The following is a 25,783-nucleotide window of genomic DNA, read 5'->3' on the forward strand; positions in this document are numbered from 1 at the left end:
TTGACAAAGATCATGCAAACACTGTCTGTACGGTATGAGTTTCAAATCCCGTGTTTCCCATTCTCCCTGAATTTGGCGCACCAGGAGGTCTAAGTCACCCAAGACCAAGACTTACTGGACACCCATATCCACAGCTAACCTCAAACACAAAATACATGCCTCGTACTCAGCCATGTTGTTGGTACAGTAAAAACAAAGTTGAGCCGTAACAGGGTAGTGCTGCCCTGTTTCAGAGATAAGTACTGCTCCTATCCCCACGCCCTTCATGTTTGCAGCCCCATCAAAGAAAAGTTTCCATCCTAGCTTCTCAACTTGCTCCAACTCATCAATGTACATCACCTCTTCATCCGGGAAATAAGTTTTCAAAGGTTCGTAATCTTCATCAACCGGATTCTCGGCCAGGTGGTCCGCCAAGGCTTGTGCTTTCATTGCAGTTCGAGTCACGTAGACAATGTCAAACTCTGTGAGTAGGATCTACCACTTTGCAAGACTCCCTGTGGGCATAGGATTCTGAAAGATATACTTCAATGGATCCAAGCAAGATATGAGATAGGTAGTGTAAGATGACAAATAAAGTTTCAGCTTCTACGCCACCCAGGTTAGGGCGCAACATGTCCTCTCGAGCTGAGTGTACTTGACCTCGTACGGTGTGAATTTCTTGCTGAGATAATATATGGCCTGCTCCTTCCTGCCAGTGATATCATGTTGACCCAATACACAACCGAATGAATTGTCCAATACCGTCAAATATAGAATCAAAGGTCGCCCTGGTTCTAACGGGACCAACACAGGTGGATTTGACAAATACCCCTTTATATTATCAAACACCTCCTGACATTCATCTGTCCACTTGACCGCAACGTCTTTCTTTAACAGTTTGAAGATAGGCTCACAAGTTGTCATGAGCTGAGCGATGAACCTGATGATATAATTCAATCTCCCCAACAAACTCATTACCTCGGTCTTGGTCTTCGGAGGTGGCAATTCCTGGATGGCCTTGACTTTTGATGGGTCCAATTCAATACCCCAGCGGCTGACTACGAACCCCAACAACTTTCCAGACGGCACCCCAAATGCACACTTTGCAGGGTTAAGCTTGAGATTGTACCTGCGAAGCCTTCGGAAGAACTTCTTCAGATCCCTGACATGGTCAGACTGCTTTCTAGACTTCACGATCACATCATCCACGTACACCTTGATTTCCTGGTGTATCATATCATGGAATATTGTTATCATTGCCCTCATGTAGGTTGCCCCAGCATTTTTCAAACCGAATGGCATGACCCGATAGCAGTACATTACCCATGGAGTGATGAATGCCGTCTTTTCTGCATCTTCCTCATCCATTAAGATCTTATGATAACCTGTGTAACAATCCACAAAAGAACCAATATCATGTTTGGCGCAATTGTCAATCAAGATATGGATGTTCGGCAACGGGAAATTGTCCTTTGGACTTGCCTTGTTGAGATCCGGATAGTCAACACACACCCTAGTCTTGCCATCCTTCTTCAGTACAGGCACAACATTGGCTAACCAGGTGGGATACCGGGTGACCCGAATGACTTTGGCATCGAACTGCTTGGTGACCTCTTCCTTGATTTTTACACTCATATCCGTTTTGAATTTTCTCAGCTTCTGCTTGACAGGAGGGAATGTCGGGTCCGTGGGCAACTTGTGAACCACTAAATCAGTGCTTAGACCCGGCATGTCATCACAGGACCATGCAAAAACGTCTTTATATTCGAACAATGCTTTAATGATCTCCTCCCTGAGTTGAGGTTCCAGATGGACGCTTATTTTAGTTTTACGAACATTATCTTGGTCCCCTAGATTAACTGCTTCTATATCGTTCAGGTTAGGTTTGGGATTTTCCTCAAAATGACTTAGTTCCTTACTAATTTCTTCATAGGCCTCATCATCATCAAATTCCAACTCGTCATCACACTCAATTTCTTGTATTATTATTTTAGAGTTGGATTAGCTTTTAAAACTGGGCCGAAGATTCCTCATGCATGTCATGTCATTGATATCAGCATAAAAAGAACTGTACAAAAGAAGAAAACAAAACAAAAATAAAATTAGAAGAAATGAAGGAAAAGGAACAATTTCATTGAAGATAAAGATAATAGGGTTTTAACACATCCAACTGGACGGAACATAGTATCTGAATTATAGACCCTTGAATAGTCCAGACAACTAAAAGAAAATCAAAACCCACTACCAAGACTCCCTCCGGGTAGGAAGAGGAGTAGTTTCCCAGTTGTTGACTTTTGCACGTGGTCCCACAAATTGCACATCTGCCTTGCTGGACCCTTCCCCAGCCTGAACCATATTGACCTCGGCGAATAACCTTTTGAACCCCTTCTCCAAATATCCATCGGCTCCAATCAGTGGTCCAGGGATCCTTGACAACAGTTGCTTTCTGGTACCCAGCCTGACGAATGACCTAGACAGATGTGGGACTGGCTTTGGCAAGGCCCGTGCTTTCTTTTTCATTGTCCTAGATCTTCTCACATCTGCAACGGTAGGGTTGAACCCCAGACCAAAAAGTATCTAGATTCCTTGGAAGGGAGACTGGCTGCACAATACCTTGCAGAGATGTACCCAAACCCTTGCCCGGTACGAAACCGTTTTTCAATATTTTGACAGCTACCAGGACTGATCTCGCAACCATCTTTGGAGTTGGCACACACTTTCCTTCCAGAAGTTTCTCTACCGATACTGTGTCGGAAACCTGATAAACCCATGGTCCCTTGTCATCGTCAACCTCTATGAACGGCACAATGGCACCATTGGGCACACACAAATTATCTTCGCCATGTACAACAATTTCCTGTCGATCCCATTCAAACTTGACCATTTGATGCAGAGTAGACGGGACTGCTTTGGCAGCATGGATCCAGGGTCATCCCAACAACAGATTGTATGAAACAGCCACATCGAGCACCTGGAATTCCATAGTAAATTCAACTGGCCCTATTATGAGCTCAAGCACTATGTCCCCGACTGAATCCTTCCCTCCACCGTCGAATCCCCGAATGCAAATACTGTTCTTGTGAATTCTTTCATCCTCCCCTTGCAGCTTGTTCAATGTGGCGAGAGGACAGATATTCGCGCTAGACCCGTTGTCAACCAGTACCCGAGTAACCACGGAGTCTTCGCATTTCACCGTCAGATAGAGGGCTCTATTGTGCTCGGTGACCTCCACGGGCAGCTCATCATCGGAAAAGGTGACTCGATTTACCTCAAATATCTTGTTAGCTATCTTTTCCAAGTGGTTTACTAAGATTTTGTCAGGAACGCAGGCTTCGTTCAAGATCTTCATCAAAGCTCGACGGTGCTAGTCGAAATGGATCAGTAATGACAATAGCGAGATCTGAGCCGGTGTTTTCCTCAACTGTTCCACAATGGAATAGTTCTATGCTTTCATCTTTTCCAAAAATTCCTCTGCTTCTTCCTCGGACACAACTTTCTTCACCGACACGGGATTGCCTTTGGAAGTTTTAGCTTTTCTCAACTCTATGGGGGCAAAGCATCTCCCCGATCGAGTCAAACCATGGGTCTCACACACTTCTTCTCTAACCTCTTTCCCCTGGTAAGTTACTGTCACTCGTTCATAATTCCACGGGACCACCTTGCTGCTGATCACTGGAAGCTGAGTTACTGGTTTTATAATAACAGGCTCTGTGCGAGCACCCTTCATGACCACGACAGGTTTACTTGTAACCCCTGGTACCACCACTTTAGCTTTCTCTGGTTTCGCTGCAACAGTACTTGACGGCCCTTTCTTAGCTACCACAGCTGGCTTGTTGTCTACCTCTTTCCACTGGACCACTAATTTCCCACTAGTTACCTTTTCCTTTGAATTGGTTTCACTGGAGCGGATCATCATCATCGTCTGCGAGGGTTTCTTAGCCTCCCCTCCCTTGTGTATCAACTCAATCATATGGGTCTCATGGTGAGCTGGTAGCGGATTCCGGTTGATGTTTGGTGTTTTTGGGGCTTGAACCTCGATCCGATGAGTATCAATGAGCTCTTGTACAGCTGTTTTTAGTTTCCAGCATCTCTCTGTGTCATGGCCTAGGGCCCCTGAACAATACTCACAATTTATCAAGCGATCAAGATTTCTGGGAAGGGGATTCGGCATTTTGTGTGTGGATGGGTATTTTGTGGAGTTTGGTAGGGACTATGTGGAGCTGGCGCACGCCATTGTGCATGAGCGGGAGGTTGGGTATAGGTTTGTGCGTGATAGACAGAAAAATGGGGATCTGGCAGTGGGTAGTAGTGTTGTGGTGGGCTATATGGAGTATGAGGGTATGTTTGGGGATAGGGTCGAGGCTGGTTGTAGAATGGTGGACGGTTTCTGGATCCACCCCAAGCTGCCAACTCGATCGTTGCAACATCCTCTTTCTTCTTCTTTCCGAGCACACCCCCAGTACCGTTTTGAATAGCCTGAGTGGTTGCTTTGATTGCTGAATAACTCATAATCTTATTGGACTTAAGTCCCTCCTCAACCATGCCTCCCATTTTCACAACTTCATTAAAGGACTTGCCCACTGCTGACACCAAATGACCAAAATAAGTGGGCTCCAAAGCCTGCAAGAAATAATCAATCATCTCGTCTTCTTTCATCGGGGGGTCAACCCTCATTGCTTGCTCTCTCCAACGGAACCCATATTCTCGGAAACTCTCACTGGGCTTCTTCTCAATCCTCGTCAATGACAGATGATCTGGGATGATTTCGAGATTATACTGAAAATGACAGGCGAATGCTTGTGCCAAATCGTCTCATGTGTACCACCTGCTATGATCTTATCTGGTGTACCATTCTAGCGCCAACCTTCTCAAACTTTGGCTGAAATATGCCATCAGCAATTCGTCTCTTCCACCTCCCCCTCTCATCTTGCTACAGAATCCTATTAAGTGTGCTACCGGGTCGCCATGCCCATCATACAGATCAAACTTGGGCATTTTGAACCGTGCTGGCAACTGAACATCTGGGAACAGACACAAATCCTTATAGGCCACACTCACTTGGCCTCCCAACCCCTTCATATCTCGGAATAATTGCTCTAAGCTTTTGACCTTTCTGATCATCTCTTTATGCTCGGGATTTTTGGGCGGTTTCTCGGTCTCTGCCGGGATATCAAGATGAGGAGTGTAAGGATATGGTTCTAGAACTTTGAAGGTTGGTTCAGGGGGATAGTATTAGTTGTCATGAGTTTGAAACAGGGGTTCACTAGAAGATCTATGTAATGTAGCAGGTGGGGGTGCCACAAAAACAGGTGTAATTGGTGGGGGGTACAGGACTTGTTTAAGTGGTGGAGCTTGAGAAGTATGGGAAGTGGTGCCTTGACATTGTTGGTTGAGGGGGAAGGCTGGAGATGAGTTCACAGTGGGAGGCTCCGGAGGTTGGGCTGATGGTGGGATATAAGCAGGATTGGTGGGATAAACCGGTGGTGGATGCCCTTTCTCCCAAGTTTGGTACATTTCAACCATCTGCTGTTTCAGCTTATACATTTCTTCCCTCATTGCATTAACGTCCATTTATTCCATCTCTTTCAATGGATCGACAATACTGGTTTTCGGTTCCTGGTCGACCATATTCAGCCTGTCTTTCGATCGAGTGTTGTAGGAGTGAGTTGCCAGAATGCAAGTCAACTAACCACCTGCCTGAACTTAATACATCAAACAAACAACCTTGTTAGTGATTAGGCTTTAACAGATTGGCAACCGCACATTGGGCATGAATGCACCTAAACAGTTAACCGTCTCTATTATGTATTTGATCGGTTGCATGCGTCATCCCGGCCTTTTCTTTATTTTAATTGCAAACATCCCCTTTTCATTTCTTTTCTTTTCTTTCCTTCCATTCTGGCCTCTATTCTCTCTTTGCTTTTACTCTCTCTTATTTTCTCTTTTTCTTTCTTGTTTTTCCGCTCTTTCCTTTTCTTTACTCTCTTGTTTTTCCTCTTATTTTCTTTCCCTCTTTTCCACTCTTTTTTTTTTGGTTGCGATCGAATCCTATGGATATTGCCTACGTATCATGACCCCGCATGAATCAGACCAACCGTATTTCTTGTGGATAAGTGTAAAATAAAGTAAAAACATTTGGGATTTTCAATTTTCATATAAAACGCTATTACAAAGACTGAAACTAACAGACTCGAAAGAAACTAATAGACTCAAGATACAGACTCAAAAACAAACAACCCGCATGCTTTGATAACAGAAATGCAGACTCCAAAACAACTGGCAGACTTTAACAGAAAGAAAACACAGACTCAAGAAATCACGAATACATCAATGCCTCAATTGTCCCTGGGACCCGCGGGGCATCATTCGGCCTTGCTGCGGGCCGACTTGCTAAATCCTCCTGAAGGTGGTAGAGATCTTCCATTACCCGGCGAACAAAAATCATCATAGTGGCGAAGAACATAGATCTCGCCATATCCTCACAACTACTGCACTTCATTGCGATATAGCTGGCAACCCTTTTGACTCACTCTCTTATGACGCCCTTCTCTTGCAACAAACACCCAATTTGTTCGGTTCTGGCTTCCAAAGTTCGTTCGGCTACCTGGTTCTGCTCTTGGAGTTGTTGCAAGTCCCTTTCTAGCCGTTCCATTAAGGCGTAACAATGTTCTCTTTCAGCCTTAAAATCTTTGGTTTGTTTAGCCATTTCACCCTCGAGGTTGCCAATTGCCTTTTCCCAACCTGTGACCCCTCTTTCATATCTTTCTTTCATCTGTTGAACGAAAGTTGCACGCCCTTTGGTGCTTTTGGCCGACCTTGCTCGTGCTTTTGCTAGTTCAGACTCAGATTTCTGTAGGTCATCTTCGTAGTCACGTACCTTTTGAGTGAGGTTGTAAATGAACCTCTCATTTTTCCTGCTTCAGCCTGGGTTCTCGGCTTCAATTTTCAACGGTCGAACCTGAGCTCTGAGGGTCTCGTTTTCTCGCACCAATCTTCTTCTTTCACCTTCGGCCTCTTGTGCCTGTAAATCATTGTTGAAGGTGACATTTCTCAATTCTTCTCATAGACCATGGATAATGGCCTTATATTCCTTCTCCTTCTCCCCCCAAGCTAACCTCTCTTGAATTTTATCATCAAAGGCTTGAACATGAGGCCTTTTGGTGGGCCTCTCGGGCTTTGGCTCGTTGTTTACATAAGACATTTCCTCAAACCAAACAGCATAATTTGGATCTACTTCCCCCTTGGCGACGTCTGGAACCTGGGTGCCATTTTTTAGATATCGGCAGCTATTCCAATCCTACTGAACTACAGCCTCAGGCAATGCGGCTTCTGGATGCAACTCTATGACCTGGATGCTTAGATCTTCAACTTCAGGAACAATCTGATACCTCCCCAATTGCCTCAAGACCCTCTGCTGTGCATATGGCTGAATACTTCTAACGCCCATTATCCTCAGATATCCTTTGGTAGCAGTCATATAGATGGCTTCTGTCCTCGGGAGCCATCCTATAGTCCACTCAACCTGACCTGCGTCAAGAGCTTTCAAATGAGAAACCCATGCTTCAAATCCTTCTGGTGTGTTGTAATCTTTTATCTCTCCTCGTAACTAATGATGAAGTTGTTTGGGCTCTAACCGTAGCTCATGAATCTGGAATGATGGGGAAGATGCTCGATCAACCACATTTGCAGAATGATACTGCAACCCTCAAAAAACTGAGCCCCTACTTTTCATACAGTCAAAGCGCGATAGATATCTCCTAGCACCAACGGGACAAGTGTATGATCTTCCTTGGTAGTGAGGATTTGTGCAATTCTAGCCATACGAATATCCACCGTTCCTTTCTTATTTGGAAAAACCATGATCCCCAAGAATGCCATAATAAATGCGAACCGACGATGAATTTGCCAAAGTCCCTTGTTTTGTTTGTTGCTTAGGCCCTTTTCATGCGTTTCAAAACCAGAGGAATGCCCGAACCAGAAGTATAAGAAATGGAAAGCACAACACCCGTTGCTCACACGTTCCTTATTTGTCTGTTTACTAATATTCAAGAGGTCAAAGAACTTGTGCACCGATGGAGCCCTTGGAAATATGAGTTGTTGCTTCCTCAAGTCCCGTCCGAATTAAATGTACCCGGCTATCTCCTCCAAAGTAGGGGTGATCTCGAAATCTGAGAAACAAAAGACATTGTGGACAGGATCCCAGAACGTTACCAAAGCTTTGATCGGATCTTCCCGTGGTATTTCAAAGATGTCTATAAGAGCACCCAAGTGCTTTTTCACCCATTTCTGACCATCTTCGTCTAGATCATTCCACCACATATGCAAGTGTAGCCGAGCCTATTCCCTAACCATTTATGGCGGTTCTTGGATGGTACTCATTGTTCCTGTGGAGGATTAAGGTTAGGGTTTGACTCAAGTTGACCCTTTTGTAAACAGTTTTTCGAAGAAGCAAAGAGAAAAGAACAAATAAAAGAAGAAAAGAACAATAATCTCTTCCCCTGTATGCCAACTTTAGCCAAATGGTTGTTTTCGCAAATGCGGCCCCTTCCCAATTTCACGCGAATTTTGAGGCCGGGAGAATTATTTTATGACCCCTCACAAGCTTGTCCATTCTTTTACGAAAATAGCCTTTCGACAACTGAAAAGTACTCTGAGGCTACCTCGGCAAGAACGGTTTAAGACATAACCGAAGCTGGATCGGCTTATTTTGACCAAAATCAAGATTGCATTCATTCGACCACCAACTCTCTTTTCTTGTTTTTCTTTTCTCTTATTTTCAAAAATAAGGCCAAACCTTATGTAGGTTGCCTACATATCCCACATCCGGTGAGAATCAGACCTTCGTATTTCGGTCAGTTTTGACACATTTGAAAGAACACAGTGTTTGACTCTTTTAAAAATAACCCTTTTTTTTGAAAAATTTTGGGCAGGGTTTCAGGACGCTTTTCAAATACCGGGATGTTTTAGAACCAAGTTTTATTTCCTTCCCTATACCACTCTTGGTTTTCCTCCCTTCTTTTTTTTGCTTTATTTTCCCTAGCCGATCAGCATGCAAGCCAAAACACATCAATGTTCACATAGCACATAGGATGCATCAGGATGGTCCGTTATTTTGGGCACACCTATCCTAGATGGACCCAACCCCTGTGTTGAGTCCCCTAAGTCAAATGCACATGATGTAAACAAACGTTCCTACTAGGGAACCAGCATGGAGCTGTGTTTTTCTAGGTTTAAATCCTGGGGTTTTGGTCTAGACTTGGGGTACCCGAGCGGACAACTGGGGCCGATAAGGGGGCGACGTACCGGGAGCACTGAAGTCTACCCGGCCTTGTCGCTTGACCAGCCTCGTTCTACTTGTTATAATTTCTACAAAAAAAGCGGGCTACGCGAACGTATGCACCATTTTCAGAAGATCAGATGGGTAGCGTAAGAAGACAGTTATATACAATCCAGACAATATTAAAGCGATAAACAGATAGTACTTAGCACAAAAAGGTTCACAGAATAAAGTAGTATCAACAATAAATGAAGCCAAGCAAAATCATATTAATAAGCTCGAATTCTGAACCCTGAACTAGAGATTCTGGGTTCGTTCCCCAGCAGAGTCGCCAGAGCTATCACACCTCCTTTTTACCTACACCTCGTAAAGGGACATAGTATAAAGGAGTTTTTCCAATTACAGGACAATCGAAATGGGATTTATTTATTTAAAGATTCAGAGTCGCCACTTGGGAGATTTATGGTGTTAATTCGGTGGCGATTGGACGTCGGCGCCGCCACCGGACAGTGGGGAATTCTGGGGCGGCTACTAGGGTTTGGGGGGCAGGTTTCTGAAGTCGGGGGTGTTGGGACGATGAACTGAGGGGGGGTGTTCGGACATATATATACTCCCCAGGCTTTAGTTCCGAGCCGTTCGATCAAGTGGAGATCAATGGCTCAGATCGACACTGATCGAAACAACGTCATTTCGTTTGAGGGGGGATCCGAACCGGGTCAGGTGTGGGTTGGGCCGGGTGTTGGGTGAAAAATTGCTTGGGCTAAATCAGATTTCTTTTTCATTCTTTTCCTCTTTTTTTAATTTCCAATTTTCCTTTAAATTAAAACTAAAAATAAAAACCTAAATTAATTCCTAAATCAAATAATCCTACCACAATAAATTAATTAACTCTAACTAACAATTACCACAAATAATTGAATACCAAATTGAAAGGAACACTCCCAAAATTCGAAACTCAAATTAAAAAGCGTAAAAATGAGTTATTTTGTGATTTTTCCATTTTTGTAAAGCAACTAAATTACTAATTAATTCAAAACAAATTAAATCTCAAATGCAAATGCAATGTATTTTTTGTATTTTTCATGACTTAAAAAAAATAAACGTGCGCATACAAATGCAAGCAAATAATGAAAAATGCTACAAAAATCTACGGAATTGCAAATAATGGAAAAAATTTATTTTTCTTGAATTTATGGGAGTAATTCACATAGGGTAAAAATCACGTGCTCACAGCTATTTTTATGACAAATAAACTTCAGAGAATTTGCATTTTTCCATCTCAAGTAGTGCGGTCCGTACAAGAATTGTGCGACTGTAGTTTCCTTCTCCTGTAGCGTTCAAAATTGTGTGTTCCGCACAATACATGTGCGGTCCACACTTTTTTCATACTTAGCCAATTTTTCTGAGCACGGTTCCTGTAAAGCACACTCATTCCTGCAACATACTTCAAATCCAGTTAGCAAAAAATAAGACCTGTTACATCCCGTACTTTAATATTAAGATGAGCCGTAGTAATCCATATGAGCTTGAAGGGATTAAGACCATTTATGAGATTATAGAGGATTTGTGACTAGGTTATAAAAAGTTCCCGCAAGTTCAACAACCTTGATACCGTTATATACATTTGATATGGTATTCTGAATGAAACATTTTTGTAAAAAAAAGAGTTTGAAAAATATGATTTTATATAGTTATTAATATTACTACTTTCGAATCTGCTTTAAATTATACACAGAATATGAGAAAATATATGAGATTTTCTTTATTGTAAAAATAGAAATTATTTTTTCACAAGAAAATAAGGTTATTTTTTTACCATTTTAAGAATTAAGCATACAAAAATTTGTACTCTTTATATGAGATTAGAAAAATTAGAAGTTGAGAAAATATATGCATTTTTACATGGACGTTTTCATGAAATAATAGTGTATGTATTAATTTTATATGGTATCATGCTTTATTAATATTTTAATACTTTAATAATAGTACTTTGGGATGAGGACAAGACTATTTTTGAGGTTATAGGTGCTTATGATATTTATAATAAGCGATAAGTAAAGTCGTGAAGGTGAGATGGTAAACAAGTTGAAGAAAATGAGGTTGGTCGATGTTTGACATTTGGAGATCAAATACGGTCCAAGCTATAATACCTCGTATTTATGGACTAGTAATATACCATATGACCATGATAGTAAAGTATACTATAGTAAGTTATATAAAGTGTGTTAAAGGTGAGTAGTATTTTAAGCAATTTAAGATAATTCTTAATTATATGGGTAATTGGTTAATTATTGGATAATGGGAGATTACCTAATTAATTAACAAATTGTTGGATAAGATTAACCCCCTCCCTCAACGTGGCAGCACCCCATTTCCATTTAGTGACTGTTAAAGTTCTTACATAGGTGTCACACTTAGAGGATTAGGTGGATTAGTCATCTAATAAATGGGTTACACCTACTTAGAGCTTTCCTACACTAGTAAGGTGTTTCATTTTTTTAATAACTAAGATCAAGAATCCAGGGATGAATTCATGAGAGATTTTCCTCAAAATCCAATTATTAGGTTTCCTCTTGAATTTCTTTGGGGAATGCTACAAGTAATTTAAATCGAAACAAATATGCATTGAGGAATACTTGTTTCACTATATACATGTCGTAAGATTGCAGTTGTCAATGCTCTGGTCATGATTTGATATTGCAAAGTTGTATTCTGGAGGTGGCGTTACATGGAAACGATTGAATTTTTGCTACAAAATAAATGACGTTGTTTGTGGATTCCATGCCAATGGGATAAAGCGTGAATTGCAAATTCTAAAAGAGCACGGTACAATCTTTCTCAAGAATATCATACGAATTTTTTCCTAATTCAATCCGTCGTTACATGTTTTATCACAAAAGATGAGTATTAGAGGAATTGTTAAGAGAACTGGCTCAGGTATGTTAAGGCTAATCCTTTCTTCTTTTGGCGTTATCCAAGTAATAATACATAAACATAACGCTATTTATAAGTGTTTCTACTCTTAGCAGTTAAGGATGTCTATGTTATTTATTCCTGTAAAATGATATTCAAGCATGTCTAAGTATGTCCCTAAGTCCCTATTGAGGTATATGATAGAGATGTTAATGTTTATAATATAGTGATACATGCATCTTCATGCATTTACCACTGTGCTACAGCCAGTCGGGCAGTTACCACCGGTTGGGAAATTGTATATCATTATTTGCCACCAGTTAGGCAGTTATGCATATTCATTTACCACCGAGCTACGGCCGGTCGAGCAGTCATGTATTTACTACCGAGCTACGGTCGATTGGGAAGTTATACATTTACCGCCGAGCTACTACTGGTCGGGCACTCATTCATTTACCAACGCGCTACGGCAGTCGTGCAGTTACCACTGATCAATTAGGCAGTTATGCATCATAAGATATGGAAGATAGTCTAAAAGAGAAGCATTATATATATAACTATAATAAGTATTCATATATGGTGGAACTTCAGAGATTCAGGTTGATTCTTATATGTCTTTAATTAATATTGACTTATTGTTATGTTTCAGTTCTGCCTTACATACTCAGTACATTATTCGTACTGATGTCCTTTTGTTGGGGGCGATGCATTCATGCCTGCAAGTATAGATAATCAATTTGACGAGCCCTCATAGTAGACGATATTGGCATTAAGCGAAGGATCGGTAAGACTCTACCTCATTTGAAGTGCAACCGAGTATTTAAGTCATCATGTCAGTGTTTTACTACAGACTTATGGGTAGGCCAGTACCCTGTCCCATTTGGTGTCAAATAATCTTATAGGCTTTATAGACAGAGGTTCATTTTGTACAGTATGTTAGAGGCCTTGACGGCCCATATGTATTCATGTTTTCAGAACGATGATATATTGATACAACATTTGCCAACTTATAGTTGTACATTACAAGTTGTGTCCATGTTGGCCCATGATAGTTAGAAGAAAAAAATGAGTTGCGGAGTGGTTCGCTCGGGCCAGTACGACACCAAACGCCATACACGCCTCCCCAGGTTTGGGGCGTGACAAGACCTATCTAAAGAAGAAGAAAAGAAAAAAAGAAAAAGAAACATGGGTTGCCTCCCAAGAAGCGCTTGATTTAACGTCGCGGCACGACGCAGATTACCATTAATTGAAATGAATTACCGCCATGACGTGGCCATCACCAACTTTTTCCAAATAATGCTTCACCCGGTGTCCATTGACTCTAAACACCTCATCATTTTTATTCTTCAAGTCCAATGCACCAAAGGTGTCATACCCATAACCTCAAACTGGCCACTCCATTTAGACTTAACTTTTTGGGAAACATCTATAACCGTGAATTGGCCACTCCAATGCATGTTCCAAATGTACTTGTCATGAAGATATTTCATCTTTTATTTGTATAAGGATGAACTTGTGTATGCATGGTACCGGAACTCATCCAACTCATTCAAAAGTGGCATCCTTAAGATGGCGGCAACATCCCACTCAAGATTCAACTTCTTTAAAGCCCACATGGCTTTGTGCTCAAGTGCCACTAGAAGATGACAAGCTTTTCCGAACACCAACTGGAATAGAGACATTTTTATAGGTGTTTTGTAAGTCGTCCTATAAGCCGTCCTATAAGCCCATAAAGCATCATCAAGTTTCTTGGATCAATCCATCCAGTTAGCATTCACTGTTTTGGACAAAATACTTTTTATCTCCCGGTTGGAGACTTTCACTTGACCGCTTGCTTTTGGATTATAGGGAGTCGTGACTTTATGAGTGACGTCATACTTGGTGAGTAAGGTATCGAAAGCTTTGTTGCAAATATACAAACCCCCATCGCTCATGATAGCCCGCGGAGTACCAAACCTTGTGAAAATATTCTTCATCAAAAATGCCATAACACTTCTCGCTTCATTGTTGGGTAGAGCAACGGCCTCAACCCATTTGGAAACATAATCAACCGCAACCAAGATGTAGGTGTTTCCAAAAGAACTCACAAAAGGACCTATGAATTCAATACCCCACACATCAAAAATATCAAGCTCTAAAATGGTGGTGAGGGGCATTTAATTTTTCTTTGAAATTCTACCAGCCCTTTGAAATTCATCACAATGCTTGACTAGATCACTTGCATCCTCGTAAAGAGTGGGCCAATAGAAACCGCAATAAAGCACTTTGGCTATCGTTCTTGCTCCACTATGGTGGCCACCATACAGCAAAGAATGAAAATTCCCAAGAATTTCACATTGTTCCTCCTCCGGTACACATTTTCTAATCACTCCATCCGTACAAATCCAGAAAAGGTACAGTTCATCCCAATAATAGTCTTGACAATCCCGTTTGAGCTTCTTCCTTTTGTTTGAAGAGAACTCATCCGGGATGATACCACTTACAAGAACATTTGCTAGAACCGCAAACCATGGCACCTCTTTCATTGAAATAGCTAAGAGTTTCTCATCGAGGAAGGAGTTATTGAGTCAAGGCCTTCATGTGGCCTCCCCTCCTCCTCCAAATGAGACAAGTGATCTGCCACTTGGTTTTCACTTTCTTTACGATCTTGGATGTCTATATCAAACTCTTGCGACAAAAGCACCCATCTCATCAATTGGGCTTTGGAATATTTCTTGCTCATAAGATAACAAAGTGTCACATGATCCGTATGGACAATTACTTTTGCACCCATCAAATACGGGTGGAACTTCTCAATAGCAAACACAATGGAAATGAGTTCTTTCTCCATAACGGTGTAGTTGACTTGGGAACTATTCATGGTCTTACTAGCATAGTAGACAGGATGAAAAATCTTGTTTATGTGTTGCCCCAAAACAGCCCATACCGCTACATCAATTGCATCGCACATGAGCTCAAAAGAAACACTCTAATTTGGAGCGGTGATAATGGGAGTAGTATTCAACATGAACTTTAGAAATTTAAAAAATCTGATTCAATCATCATTGAAGTGAAACCTAGCATCTTTCTCCAAAAACTTGCACAATGGGTTCACCACTTTATAGATATCCTTGATGAAATGCCGGTAAAGTCCTACGCGGCCTAAAAAACTCCGCACGACTTTCACCGAAGTTGGAGGCAGAAGTTTAGAAATCACCTCAATATTTGCCTTGTTGACTTCAATGCCATTCTTCGAGATATTGTGGCCAAGGACAATGCCTTCCTCGACCATAAAATGACATATCTCCCAATTGAGCACAAAGTTTGTTTCTTCATATCTTGCCAACACTTTATCCAAGTTTGTGAGACAATCATCAAAAGAATGCCCGACCACCGAGAAGTCATCCATGAAGACTTCAAGGTAATCCTCCACTATGTCCGTGAAGATCGCCATCATACACCTTTGAAAAGTTACTGGTTCATTGCACAACCCAAATGGCATCCGCTTGAAGGAAAAAGTACCATAAGGACATGTCAAAATAGTTTTCTCTTGATCCTCCAGAGCAATAAGAATTGGGTTGTAGCCAGAATACCCATCAATAAAATAATAGAAAGCACGATCGACCAATCTATCAAGCATTTGTTCTAGGATGGGAAGTGGAAAATGGTCCTTCCTTGTGACTTTGTTGAGCTTATGATAGTCCATACACACTCTCCACCCGGTTACCGTTCTAGTAAGAATCAACTCATTCTTATCATCGGTGACCACCGTCATGCCTCCTTTCTTTGGAACACATTGAACAGGAGAAGTTCATGAACTATCAGAAATACGGTAGACAACCCCGACATCCAACCACTTGATGATCTTCTTTTTGACAACCTGTTGTGTGGATTTATTGAGTCTCCTTTTATATTCAATATATGGTTTTTCACATTCCTCCAAGTTAATCTTTTGCATACAAAATGCAAGGCTTATCCCCAAAATATCCACCAATGTCCATCGAATAGCCTTATTCCTCATTTGTAGCACCGCCAATATGGATTTTACCTGCACGTTAGTCAAACAAGAGGAAAGAATAACTGGTAAAGTAGAAGAAGGGCCAAGAAATTCATATCGAAGATGTGGAGTCAATGGCTTCAACTCCAAGATATGAGGCTCCTCAACTAAAGGCTTTGTTGGAGAAGTTGTTCAATTTTCAAGATCCAAGGACAATTTGCGGGGCTCATAAGTGTACGATGTCATTCCTTACAAAGAGTTCATACATTCCACAAATCCCTCCATTGCTTCATCATCAAAGTTGAGCAAGACGGCCTCCAATGTATCATCAACATTTATCACAACACTTGTTTCATCCACATTCACATCGGTCACCAAGTCCATGAAAGAGCACACATCTTGCTATTGGGTTGCCTCATAGACTTACACATATGGAAAACCACTTTTTAATCACCAACATAGAAGGTAAGTTCTCCGGCTTCAACATCAACTAGAGCCTTTCCCGTAGAAAGGAAAGGTCTCCCTAAAATAATGGGTACCTCATAGTCAACCTCACAATCAAGAATGACAAAATTCGCTGGAAGAATGAATTTATCAACACGAACCAATACATCCTCATTCACTCCCAATGGTCTCTTCATGGTACGATCGGCCATTTGTAGTGTCATAGATGTGGGTCTTGGTTGCCCAATTCTCAAAGTCTTGAAAACCGAATAGGGCATCAAATTTATACTTTCCCCAAGATCACAAAGAGCTTTAGCAAACTCGGCACTTCCAATGGTACAAGGGATTATGAAAGCACCGGGATCTTCCAATTTGGGAGCCCTTGAATGGACAATTTCACTAACTTGATGAGTCGTTTTTGTAGTTTCACAATTCATTGACTTCTTTTTTATCACCAAATCCTTCATAAACTTTGCATAACCGGGCATTTTCTCCAAGGCTTCAACTAATGGCACATTGATTGATAGACTCTTCATCATGTCAATGAACTTTTTGAATTGGTTCTCGCCATTTTGTTTGGCAAGCCTTTGAGGATATGGAGAAGGAGGCCTAGGCATTGGTGCCTTAGCCTTTTGCATTACCGGTTCTGGTATGTCAACAATGTGATCCTTAGATGGGTTCACTTCCACTTGAGTCTCTTCCAAATTGTCATCAATATCAATCCGCATTTCATCATTTGCTTGCACCACATTGTTTGGGGTCTCATCTTCTTGTACCACTTGCTCATCATCCACAAGTTTTATTTGACTTGAGGTGGATGCATCCCCACCTTTTCCACTCCTTTTAGTAATGGCGACATCATGTACCATGTTTTTCCCATCCGTTGGGTTCACCACCATGTCACTTGGTAGTGCACCCTTAGGACGAGCGTTTAAAACTTGAGAGATTTGCCCCATTTGAACTTCCAAGTTGCGAATTGATGTGTTGTGTGAGGCTATTTCGGCTTGGAGTCGTTATTCTTCTCCATCATTTGTTTGAACATATTCTCAATTCATTCCATCTCATTGTTGGAAGAACTTGGACCATGGGAAGGATAAGGAGGCAGGTTGCTTGGTTGTTGATATATCAGGGGCCTTTGAAAGCCCGACACTCAATTGCCTTGATTATTGTTCCATCCCCCTTGGTTGTTGCCTCCCCAATCCTTAGTTGTTGCTACTCCAATTGCCTTGGTTATTTCCACCACTCCAATTTCCTTGATTGTTGTTATTACTCCAATTCCATTTATTGTTGCCACTACTCCAATTACCTTGGTTGTTAAAATTCCAATTACCTTGATTACCTTGAGGTCGCCATTGTTGTTGATTCAGGACTTGAGAGTTGTTTCTTTTCCCTTAAAATTTGTTCACGTATTGCACTTCCTCCTCTTGTTCATTATAAGATTCATCTTGGTCAAACCCATTATCTTCTTGCCATAATTCTCCATACGGTTTTGCACTTGTGGACCCTTGGGCCTTCTTTTGTTCACCATAATACTTACTACCTCCATGGAATTTACTTTCTTAGGACTTTGCACTTGTTGAAGTTGAGCCTTAGGTAATTGATTCATTGTGGTGGTCAACTCAAAAATGGCTTGCACATGATCATGCAGTTCTTTATATAGGTGAATCACATTCAGATCACCTTGAGGAACATTTACCCTGCTTTGCCATGATGATGAAGTATCCGCCATTTCATCTAAAATCTCAAAAGCTTTTGCATACGGTGTTGTCATGAAATTTCCACTAGAAAATTGATTGATCACGCACTGATTGGTAGTATTGATCCCCCGATAGAAAGTTTGATGAATCATAGCCTCCATCATGTCATTATTGGGGCACTTTTTGACCATTGTTCGGTACCTCTCCCATATTTCGTGCAACAGCTCATTGGACTCTTGTTTGAATGCTAGAATCTCATCTCTAAGAGTATCCATATGCCCGGGAGAATATAACTTGGAAATAAATTTCTCCGCCAACTCATCCTATGTATGAACGGAATGGTTTGGCAATATCTCTAACCAATCCAAGTGTTTCACGCGTAGAGAGAAAGGAAATAGCCTCAATCTTAAAGTATCCTCGAAGACATTTGTTTGTTTACTCCCCCAACAAGTGTCCACAAACCCCTTCAAGTGTTTGTATGCATTTTGACTCGGAGCCCCGGTGAAGAATCCCCATTGCTCTAGCAATGTAAGCATTACATTCGTGATTTGAAAGTTGCCTGCCCTAATGCGGGGCAGGACTATGGCACTTTTATACCCTTCATTCGGCAACACCCGATGTGGAACCGCTCTTGGTGGAGGTGGGGGTGGAACTGGAATGTTGTCTTGAGGCGTTTGGTTTCTTCTATTTGCTTGAGGTTCATGAGGAACCTCTTCAACTTGGTCATCTTCAGCGTCCACATTCCCCAAAGGCATGTTTCCAATTTGATCATTGTTGAGGGCTATTGTTGCATCTACAATTGATTCACAAAAATCAGTAACACGGAAAAAAAAGAAGACAATTCACATGAAAAACCAAATATATAGTTAAATTCATTTTTTCCTCCCCGGCAATGGCGCCAAAAATTGATATCATCCAAGTTCACACCCTAATTCAAGGTTATGAAATGGTTGCTTGCAATAGTAATACCCAACAAGGAGTCAGGGTCGAATTCCACATGGAGCTATACGTGGGATTTAGGAGTATAGATTACAGTGTATGAGTATGAACTATCTCAATTTACACTTCCACAAATTTGTGTTTGTTCTATGTCTATTTTAATCTAAGATTTCAAGATTAAGAATTGAAACTAAGAAATTGTTTTTGTAGTTGTTTTCAAATGATACAAAAGGCCTAGGGCTATGACCTTCACCTACGTGTTTGCCTAACGGGTTGTAAACATTAAAGCTTGTTTTATTGGTCGGGGTGTATTATAGCTATCAACACTTGAGTACCCACTCAATACCTCTCAGTCAGAGAGTGATTTTGCCCATTTTGGTTTTCTCAAGTCCAACTGGGTATTGAGAAAAACGGTTGATACGAAGCTCAAGTCGAGTTTTACTATCTCTAGGTTCAACCCTTTAATTGGTACTATAAATCTCTTGAGTTATCCAATTTCTTGTCAGCGAAGTTTTTCTAGACTAAATCTCTCTTTCTCAAGTAGAGACCAAGTCAAATAGGCATGGACTAATATTTGCAACCATTAATTCTATAATTAAAAGTAAGAACAAGGCTAAATAATAAACATCCAACCATAAACAAGCAATAAATCAAACACCCATTATGATTACACTCTAAGGTTAGGTGACAATCCTAGTAAAAATCTAGATACTCATGCTTAAGATAGAAGAAATAGAAGAAGAAATGATAACTAAACCCATATTAATAATTAAAATGATGAAATCTATATTCAAAAAGCTCAAAATAGTAAGTACTACAAAAGAGAGTAAATAAAACTGTCTACGTTGATGTCTAAACTTAACCATAAAAAGTGAAACTCTTTTATTTATACAAGGCTAGAATTTTCGGACAAAAATACCTTTTCGGAGGTTTTGCGACCGCATAATTCCATGTCCAGTCCGTATATTTCTTCAGCCTGATAGGATTGGAAACTTGCGGACGCATAATTCTGAACTCCGACCGCACTTCTCTCTTTCTACGGTCTGCTCATTTCTAAATGCGGCCGCACATTGCTCTTCTACGGACCGCAAAAATGTGATTGCGGCAGCATAGCTCTTCTATGTTCGTGCAATAATTGTGCGGTCCGCACTTCTGTTGAACTGAGATGCAAGTTCTCTGAACTTTTACTCTTGCCCAGTTTCTATGGTGTACATGTCATGTGCGGACCGCACTTTACACATGTCTCTTCTATGAGTTTCTTCATAATCTGTGACCGTAGATGATAATCTATAGTCCGCACTTTGAGCTTATGTGCCTGTTTTTTTCCTTGAGTTTAGATCACTCCTTTGTGAGTTGGATTTTATCTTGGGGGATCATTTTCCAATATTCCTGCAATTAAGCATATTTCATTAGTTTTTGGGAACACTATTAAATGCTTTTGGACTAAAATGAAAGCTAAAAGGCACTAATAAGTAGTCAAAATCCCCACTTATCAGCCAGCCTGAGGCGGGGATCAAGCAGCTAGAGGTGGTGGTCAGGCCATTAGAGGTGGAGGCTAGCAAGTTAGAGGTCGTTTGAGAGGTAGAGGTCAGAGTGGTGGGACTCATCCCCTTTTCTATGCATTCCTAACTAGACCTAAGGTAGAGTCATCGGATGCGGTCATCACATGTATTATTCCAGTTTTCCATAGAGATGCATTCGTTCTATTTGATCTTCGTTCTGCTTATTCATATGTGTCATCATATTTTTCTTCATATTTGGATATGTCTCATGATTCTTTGAGTGCTCCTATTTATGTGTCTATGCCTGTCAGATATTTTATTGTGGTAGTCCAGGTATATCGTGCTTGTTTGGTCACTATCGAGAGCTATGATACTAGGGTAGACCTTCTACTTCTTGATATGGTGGATTTTGATGTGATCTTAGGCATGGAATAATTATCACAATATCACACTATTTTTGGACTATCACGCCAAAATTGTGACATTAGCCATGTCGGGGTTACCTCAATTGGAGTGGAGAGGGACTCCCGAACATTCTACTAGAAGGGTCATTTCATATGTGAAGGTTCGATGTATGGTTGAGAAGGGGTGTCTAGCATATTTGGCCTATATACATGATCCTAGTGTGGAGTTTCCTTCAAAGGATTCAGTACCAGCCCATTTCCACTGCACCATACAGTATGGCCTCAATTGAGTTGAAACAATTGAAGGAGCAGTTGCAGGATTTGCTTGATAAGGGATTCATTTGGCATAGTGTCTCACCTTGGGGTGCACCGATGATTTTTGTGAAGAAAAAGGATAGAACAATGAGGATGTGTGTAGATTATATGCAGTTGAACAAAGTCGTTGTCAAGAACAAGTATCCGTTGTCAAGTATTGATCACTTTTTTGACCAGCTTCAAGGTGCCAAGGTGTATTCCAATATTTATTTGAGATACGGCTACCATCAGTTGAAGATTAGGGCATCAGATGTCCCTAAGATAGCTTTTTGGACTCGGTGTGGTTACTACGAGTTTTTAGTGATGTCATTTGTCTTGACTAATACCCCAGCAACCTTTATGGATTTGATGACCCGGGTGTTCAAGCTCTGTCTGGATTCTTTTGTGATAATCTTCATTAATTATATTGGGTCTACTCCCGCAGTCGAGAGGAGCATGAGAAGCATCTTTAGATCGTACTTCAGACACTGATGGATCATTAGTTTTATGCCAAATTTTCAAAGTGTGAGTTCTGGTTAGGCTTGGTTGCCTTTTTAGGCCATGTGGTATCTTTCGAGGGTATTAAGGTGGATCCCAAGAAGATTGAATTAGTTAAAAACTATCCTAGACCTACTTCAGCTACAGGATTCGGAGCTTCTTGGGTTTGGAAGGGTATTATCACCGGTTTGTGGAGGGGTTCTCATCTATCTTATCCCTATTGACCAAGTTGACCCAGAAAGGTGCTCTTTTCATATGTTCCAACTAGTGTCAGTTGAGATTTCAAAAGCTCAAGACTACATTGATTACAACCCCAATGTAGGTGTTAACTGCTGGTTCAGGATCATAGATCGTGTACTATGATGCATTGCGTATTGGGCTTGGCGTGATATTGATGTATGAAGGTAGGGTGATTGGCTACGCATCTCGGCTGTTGAAGGTTCATGAGAAGAATTACCCTGTGCATGATTTAGAGTTAGCAGCCATTGTTCATGCACTGAAGATTTGGAGGCACTATCTATATGGCATTCCATGTGAGATCTATACCAACCATCAGAGTCGCCAACACCTTTTCAAGCAGAAAGACCTTAATTTGAGGCAACGGAGATGGTTAGAGTTGTTGAAAGACTATGATATTACCATATTATATCATCCAGGGAAGGCCAATGTAGTGGATGGTGCATTGAGTAGGAAGGCTGAGAGCATGGGCAATTTGGCATATTTATTGGTAGTGGAGAGGCCACTAGCTACAAATGTTCAAGCCTTGGCCAATCGATTTGTGAGATTGGACATTTAGGAGCCTAGTCGGGTTCTTGCTTGTGTTGTAGTACAGTCTTTGTTGTTAGACCATATCAAGGCTCGCCAGTTGGATGATCCTCACTTGTTGGTATAAAAAGACACGGTGCAGCGGGGTGGTGCTAGGGAGGTTGTGATTGTAGATGATGGTGTTATGCAGCTTCAAGGCTGGATTTGTGTTCCAAATGTTGATGGGTTGAGTAAGTTGATCCTTGAAGAGGCTTATAGGTTGCGCTATTCCATTCACCCAGGTGTCACGAAGATGTACCGTGACTTGAAACAACACTATTGGTGGCAAAGAATTCAGAAAGACATCATTGCTTATGTATCTCGGTGTATAAATTGTCAGCAAGCGAAGTATGAGCATTAGAAACCGGGTGGATTGATTTCGAGAATGGAGATACCGGAATGAAAGTGGGAGCACATCACTATGAATTTTGTAGTAGGCTTACCACAGACCTTAAGGAAGTATGACGCAATCTGGGTTATTGTGGACCTGTTGACTAAGTCCACACAGTTCATTCTAGTGGCGACTTCCTATTCTTCAGAGCGGTTGACTCAGATTTATATCCAGGAGATTATCCGCCTATACAGATTGCCCATCTCTATCATTTCTGATTGAGGCACGTAATTCACACTGCATTTTTGGAGAGCCATGCAGTGTGAGTTGGGCACGTGGGTCGAGTTGAGTACCGCATTTCATCCTCAAACGGACGGACAGTCCGAGCACACTATTCAGATCTTAGAGGACATGTTACCCACCTATGTTATAGATTTTATAGGTTCATGGGATTAGTTTCTACCACTAACAGAGTTCTCATACAACAACAAATACCAATCGAACATCCAAATGGCTTTGTATGAGGCCTTATATGGGAGGCGATGTCGTTCGCCAATTGGTTAGTTTGAGCCTAGAGAGGCTAGATTATTGGCACTGATTTAGTCTGTGATGCTATTGAGAAGGTTAAGGTAATTCAGGAACGACTTCGTACAACTCTTTCCAGGAAGAAGAGTTATGCAAATCGGAATGTTCGAGATGTAGCTTACATGGTGGGTGAGAAGGTTCTTCTCCGAGTTTGGCCTATGAAGGGTGTAGTGCGGTTTGGGAAGAAGGCAAAGTTGAGCTCGACTTTTTCACCAACCACAACACCACCAAATGTGACCTCCCCACCGGTCCCAGCTAAACAAACAGAAGATGTTTGTTCCCCACAATCACCCGACCATGGGAATTTTGAGAACACTTACCTGACACCCATCCAAAACCCCAGTAGAAGCATAGTGTCATTCTTATGGTTTCGAATGAGTGCCACTTACTCTCTAAGCCTGTGGGGATCACCAACTACTTGAAACCTCTGGCTTCGAACAAATATTGGAGAAAGATGGATGCTCTTTCTGTTGAAAGCCATATCAATAACAACATGCATCTTTCGGCTCAGTACCAATTTAATCTTTATTTTCTTTCATTTTTTCTTATTAAAACCTGTCTTCATAATTTTTATTTTTAACCTTTTTAGGCTAACCTTCTTGCCTCTGAGGGTTTATAAAAGTTGATCTTGCACAAAGAGGAGCTTACTGCTGAATGGAATCAGCTTGTTGCCGAATGAAACCAACTTGTCGAGCACCTCACGGTTTTGGAAGAAAAGTTGCTCAAATAGGCAAGCTCGAAGCCCGATTGGATCAATCCGAGCAAGATAAAGTGGCCCACTGCTAGGAGGACGCTCAATTACATGAAGATCTTAAAGAGGAAAATACCAAATGGACTAAACTGCAAGATGATATAACTACCGCAACCAAATGTGAGTCTTCTTTCATAGAGAAAATCAACAACCTAGAAGCAAGCTTACGTTCCAAAAAGAAGTAGGCTACTGCTGCCGAGGATAAGAGAGCCAAAATGCAATATAGGTTCAAAAAGGTTATGTAACAAAATTGTGAGCACGTGAGGAAAGATACAAATATTAACTGAACATATGGCATCGTGAAAGCAGAAAACGAACAGCTACAATCCAAAATTGAGAAGCTTTGAGCTAAAATCCAAGATCAAGAAGACACCATCCTCCTTGAGAAAATGTATGCAATTATCATATGAGGATAAAGACTTTGGAGGAAGCCAAAGAAGGTATTGATAATATGGATGGTTGTATTGCAAAAGCTCTCAAGTTAGAAACAACTGCCTTTAACAATATTTCTGCTCGGCCCATTACTTCAAGCTCTTCGAGCACAAGTTCAGAGTACTAGAGAGTTGAAGAGGAAGCCGAAGAAGAAGGTAAAGATGAAGGTACTGAATCGGAGATGGAACATCCTTCGTCTAAAAAAGATGTCGAAGATAGCCTCTTCTTTCAGACTCCGTCGGCAGAGCCATTTGATGTAACACATAACTCTCTTGTAATTATGCCAAAACTTTTAATAAGTTGAAATTTCAATTAATAAAGACATCTCTTGATCACTTTTCATGCAATTTATTTTTTTAAAATTTTTTGTTCAAGTTTGGGAATTTTTAACATCCGATAACTTTTAATATCGGGCATTCAATCTTCCAGTATCTACCCTTTAACTATGCGGGTTTCATAAGAGAGGCCCTTATAATTACAGTACTTTTGAAGAGGATGTCTCTGGTTCATTCTGGCACAAGCATTGAAGCTTAACTGACTTTAAAAGAATGTAACTTATCATTTGGACAAGAAATAAGTGTTGATACCCAATTTTTCCCTTATATTTTTTCAAATTGTATATATACTTTCAAAACATCAATTTTTCCTCATTATTTAATTTACAAAATTTATGCAAGCATTTTTCATTTGTTTAGAGCTTTAAATTAATTTTCTTATATTTAAATATACAGTAATTATCCTTTAAATTATTTTGTGATGACTTAGTTGCCTAAAATAATTATTTTTCACCTATAATGTATGTTTCAAACATTTTATTTCATTATGTATAATTAAATTAGCATTTTTAAGCTATTTGTATAATGTTGCAATAATGGCCTATATTCGTACAAGTGCTCTTTATTTTATATTATTTTGTGCCAAAATAGTATATTTATATTTTTATAATACAAAGTTATT

The 25,783-nt window shown here is 40.8% G+C and overlaps 1 protein-coding gene across 1 annotated transcript; it reads right to left on the bottom strand.

Annotated features, from left to right (window-relative positions):
- Positions 1-16,591: 16,591 nt before the first annotated feature.
- Positions 16,592-17,545, bottom strand: LOC138889778 (uncharacterized). Its single transcript, XM_070173113.1, has one exon. It carries the CDS (start codon positions 17,543-17,545, stop codon positions 16,592-16,594), a length of 954 nt encoding a protein of 317 aa, XP_070029214.1.
- Between the last annotated feature and the right edge of the window lie 8,238 nt (positions 17,546-25,783).

Source organism: Nicotiana sylvestris, chromosome 4 (genome assembly GCF_000393655.2).
Source record: "Nicotiana sylvestris chromosome 4, ASM39365v2, whole genome shotgun sequence".
NCBI classification, from domain to species: Eukaryota; Viridiplantae; Streptophyta; class Magnoliopsida; order Solanales; family Solanaceae; genus Nicotiana; species Nicotiana sylvestris.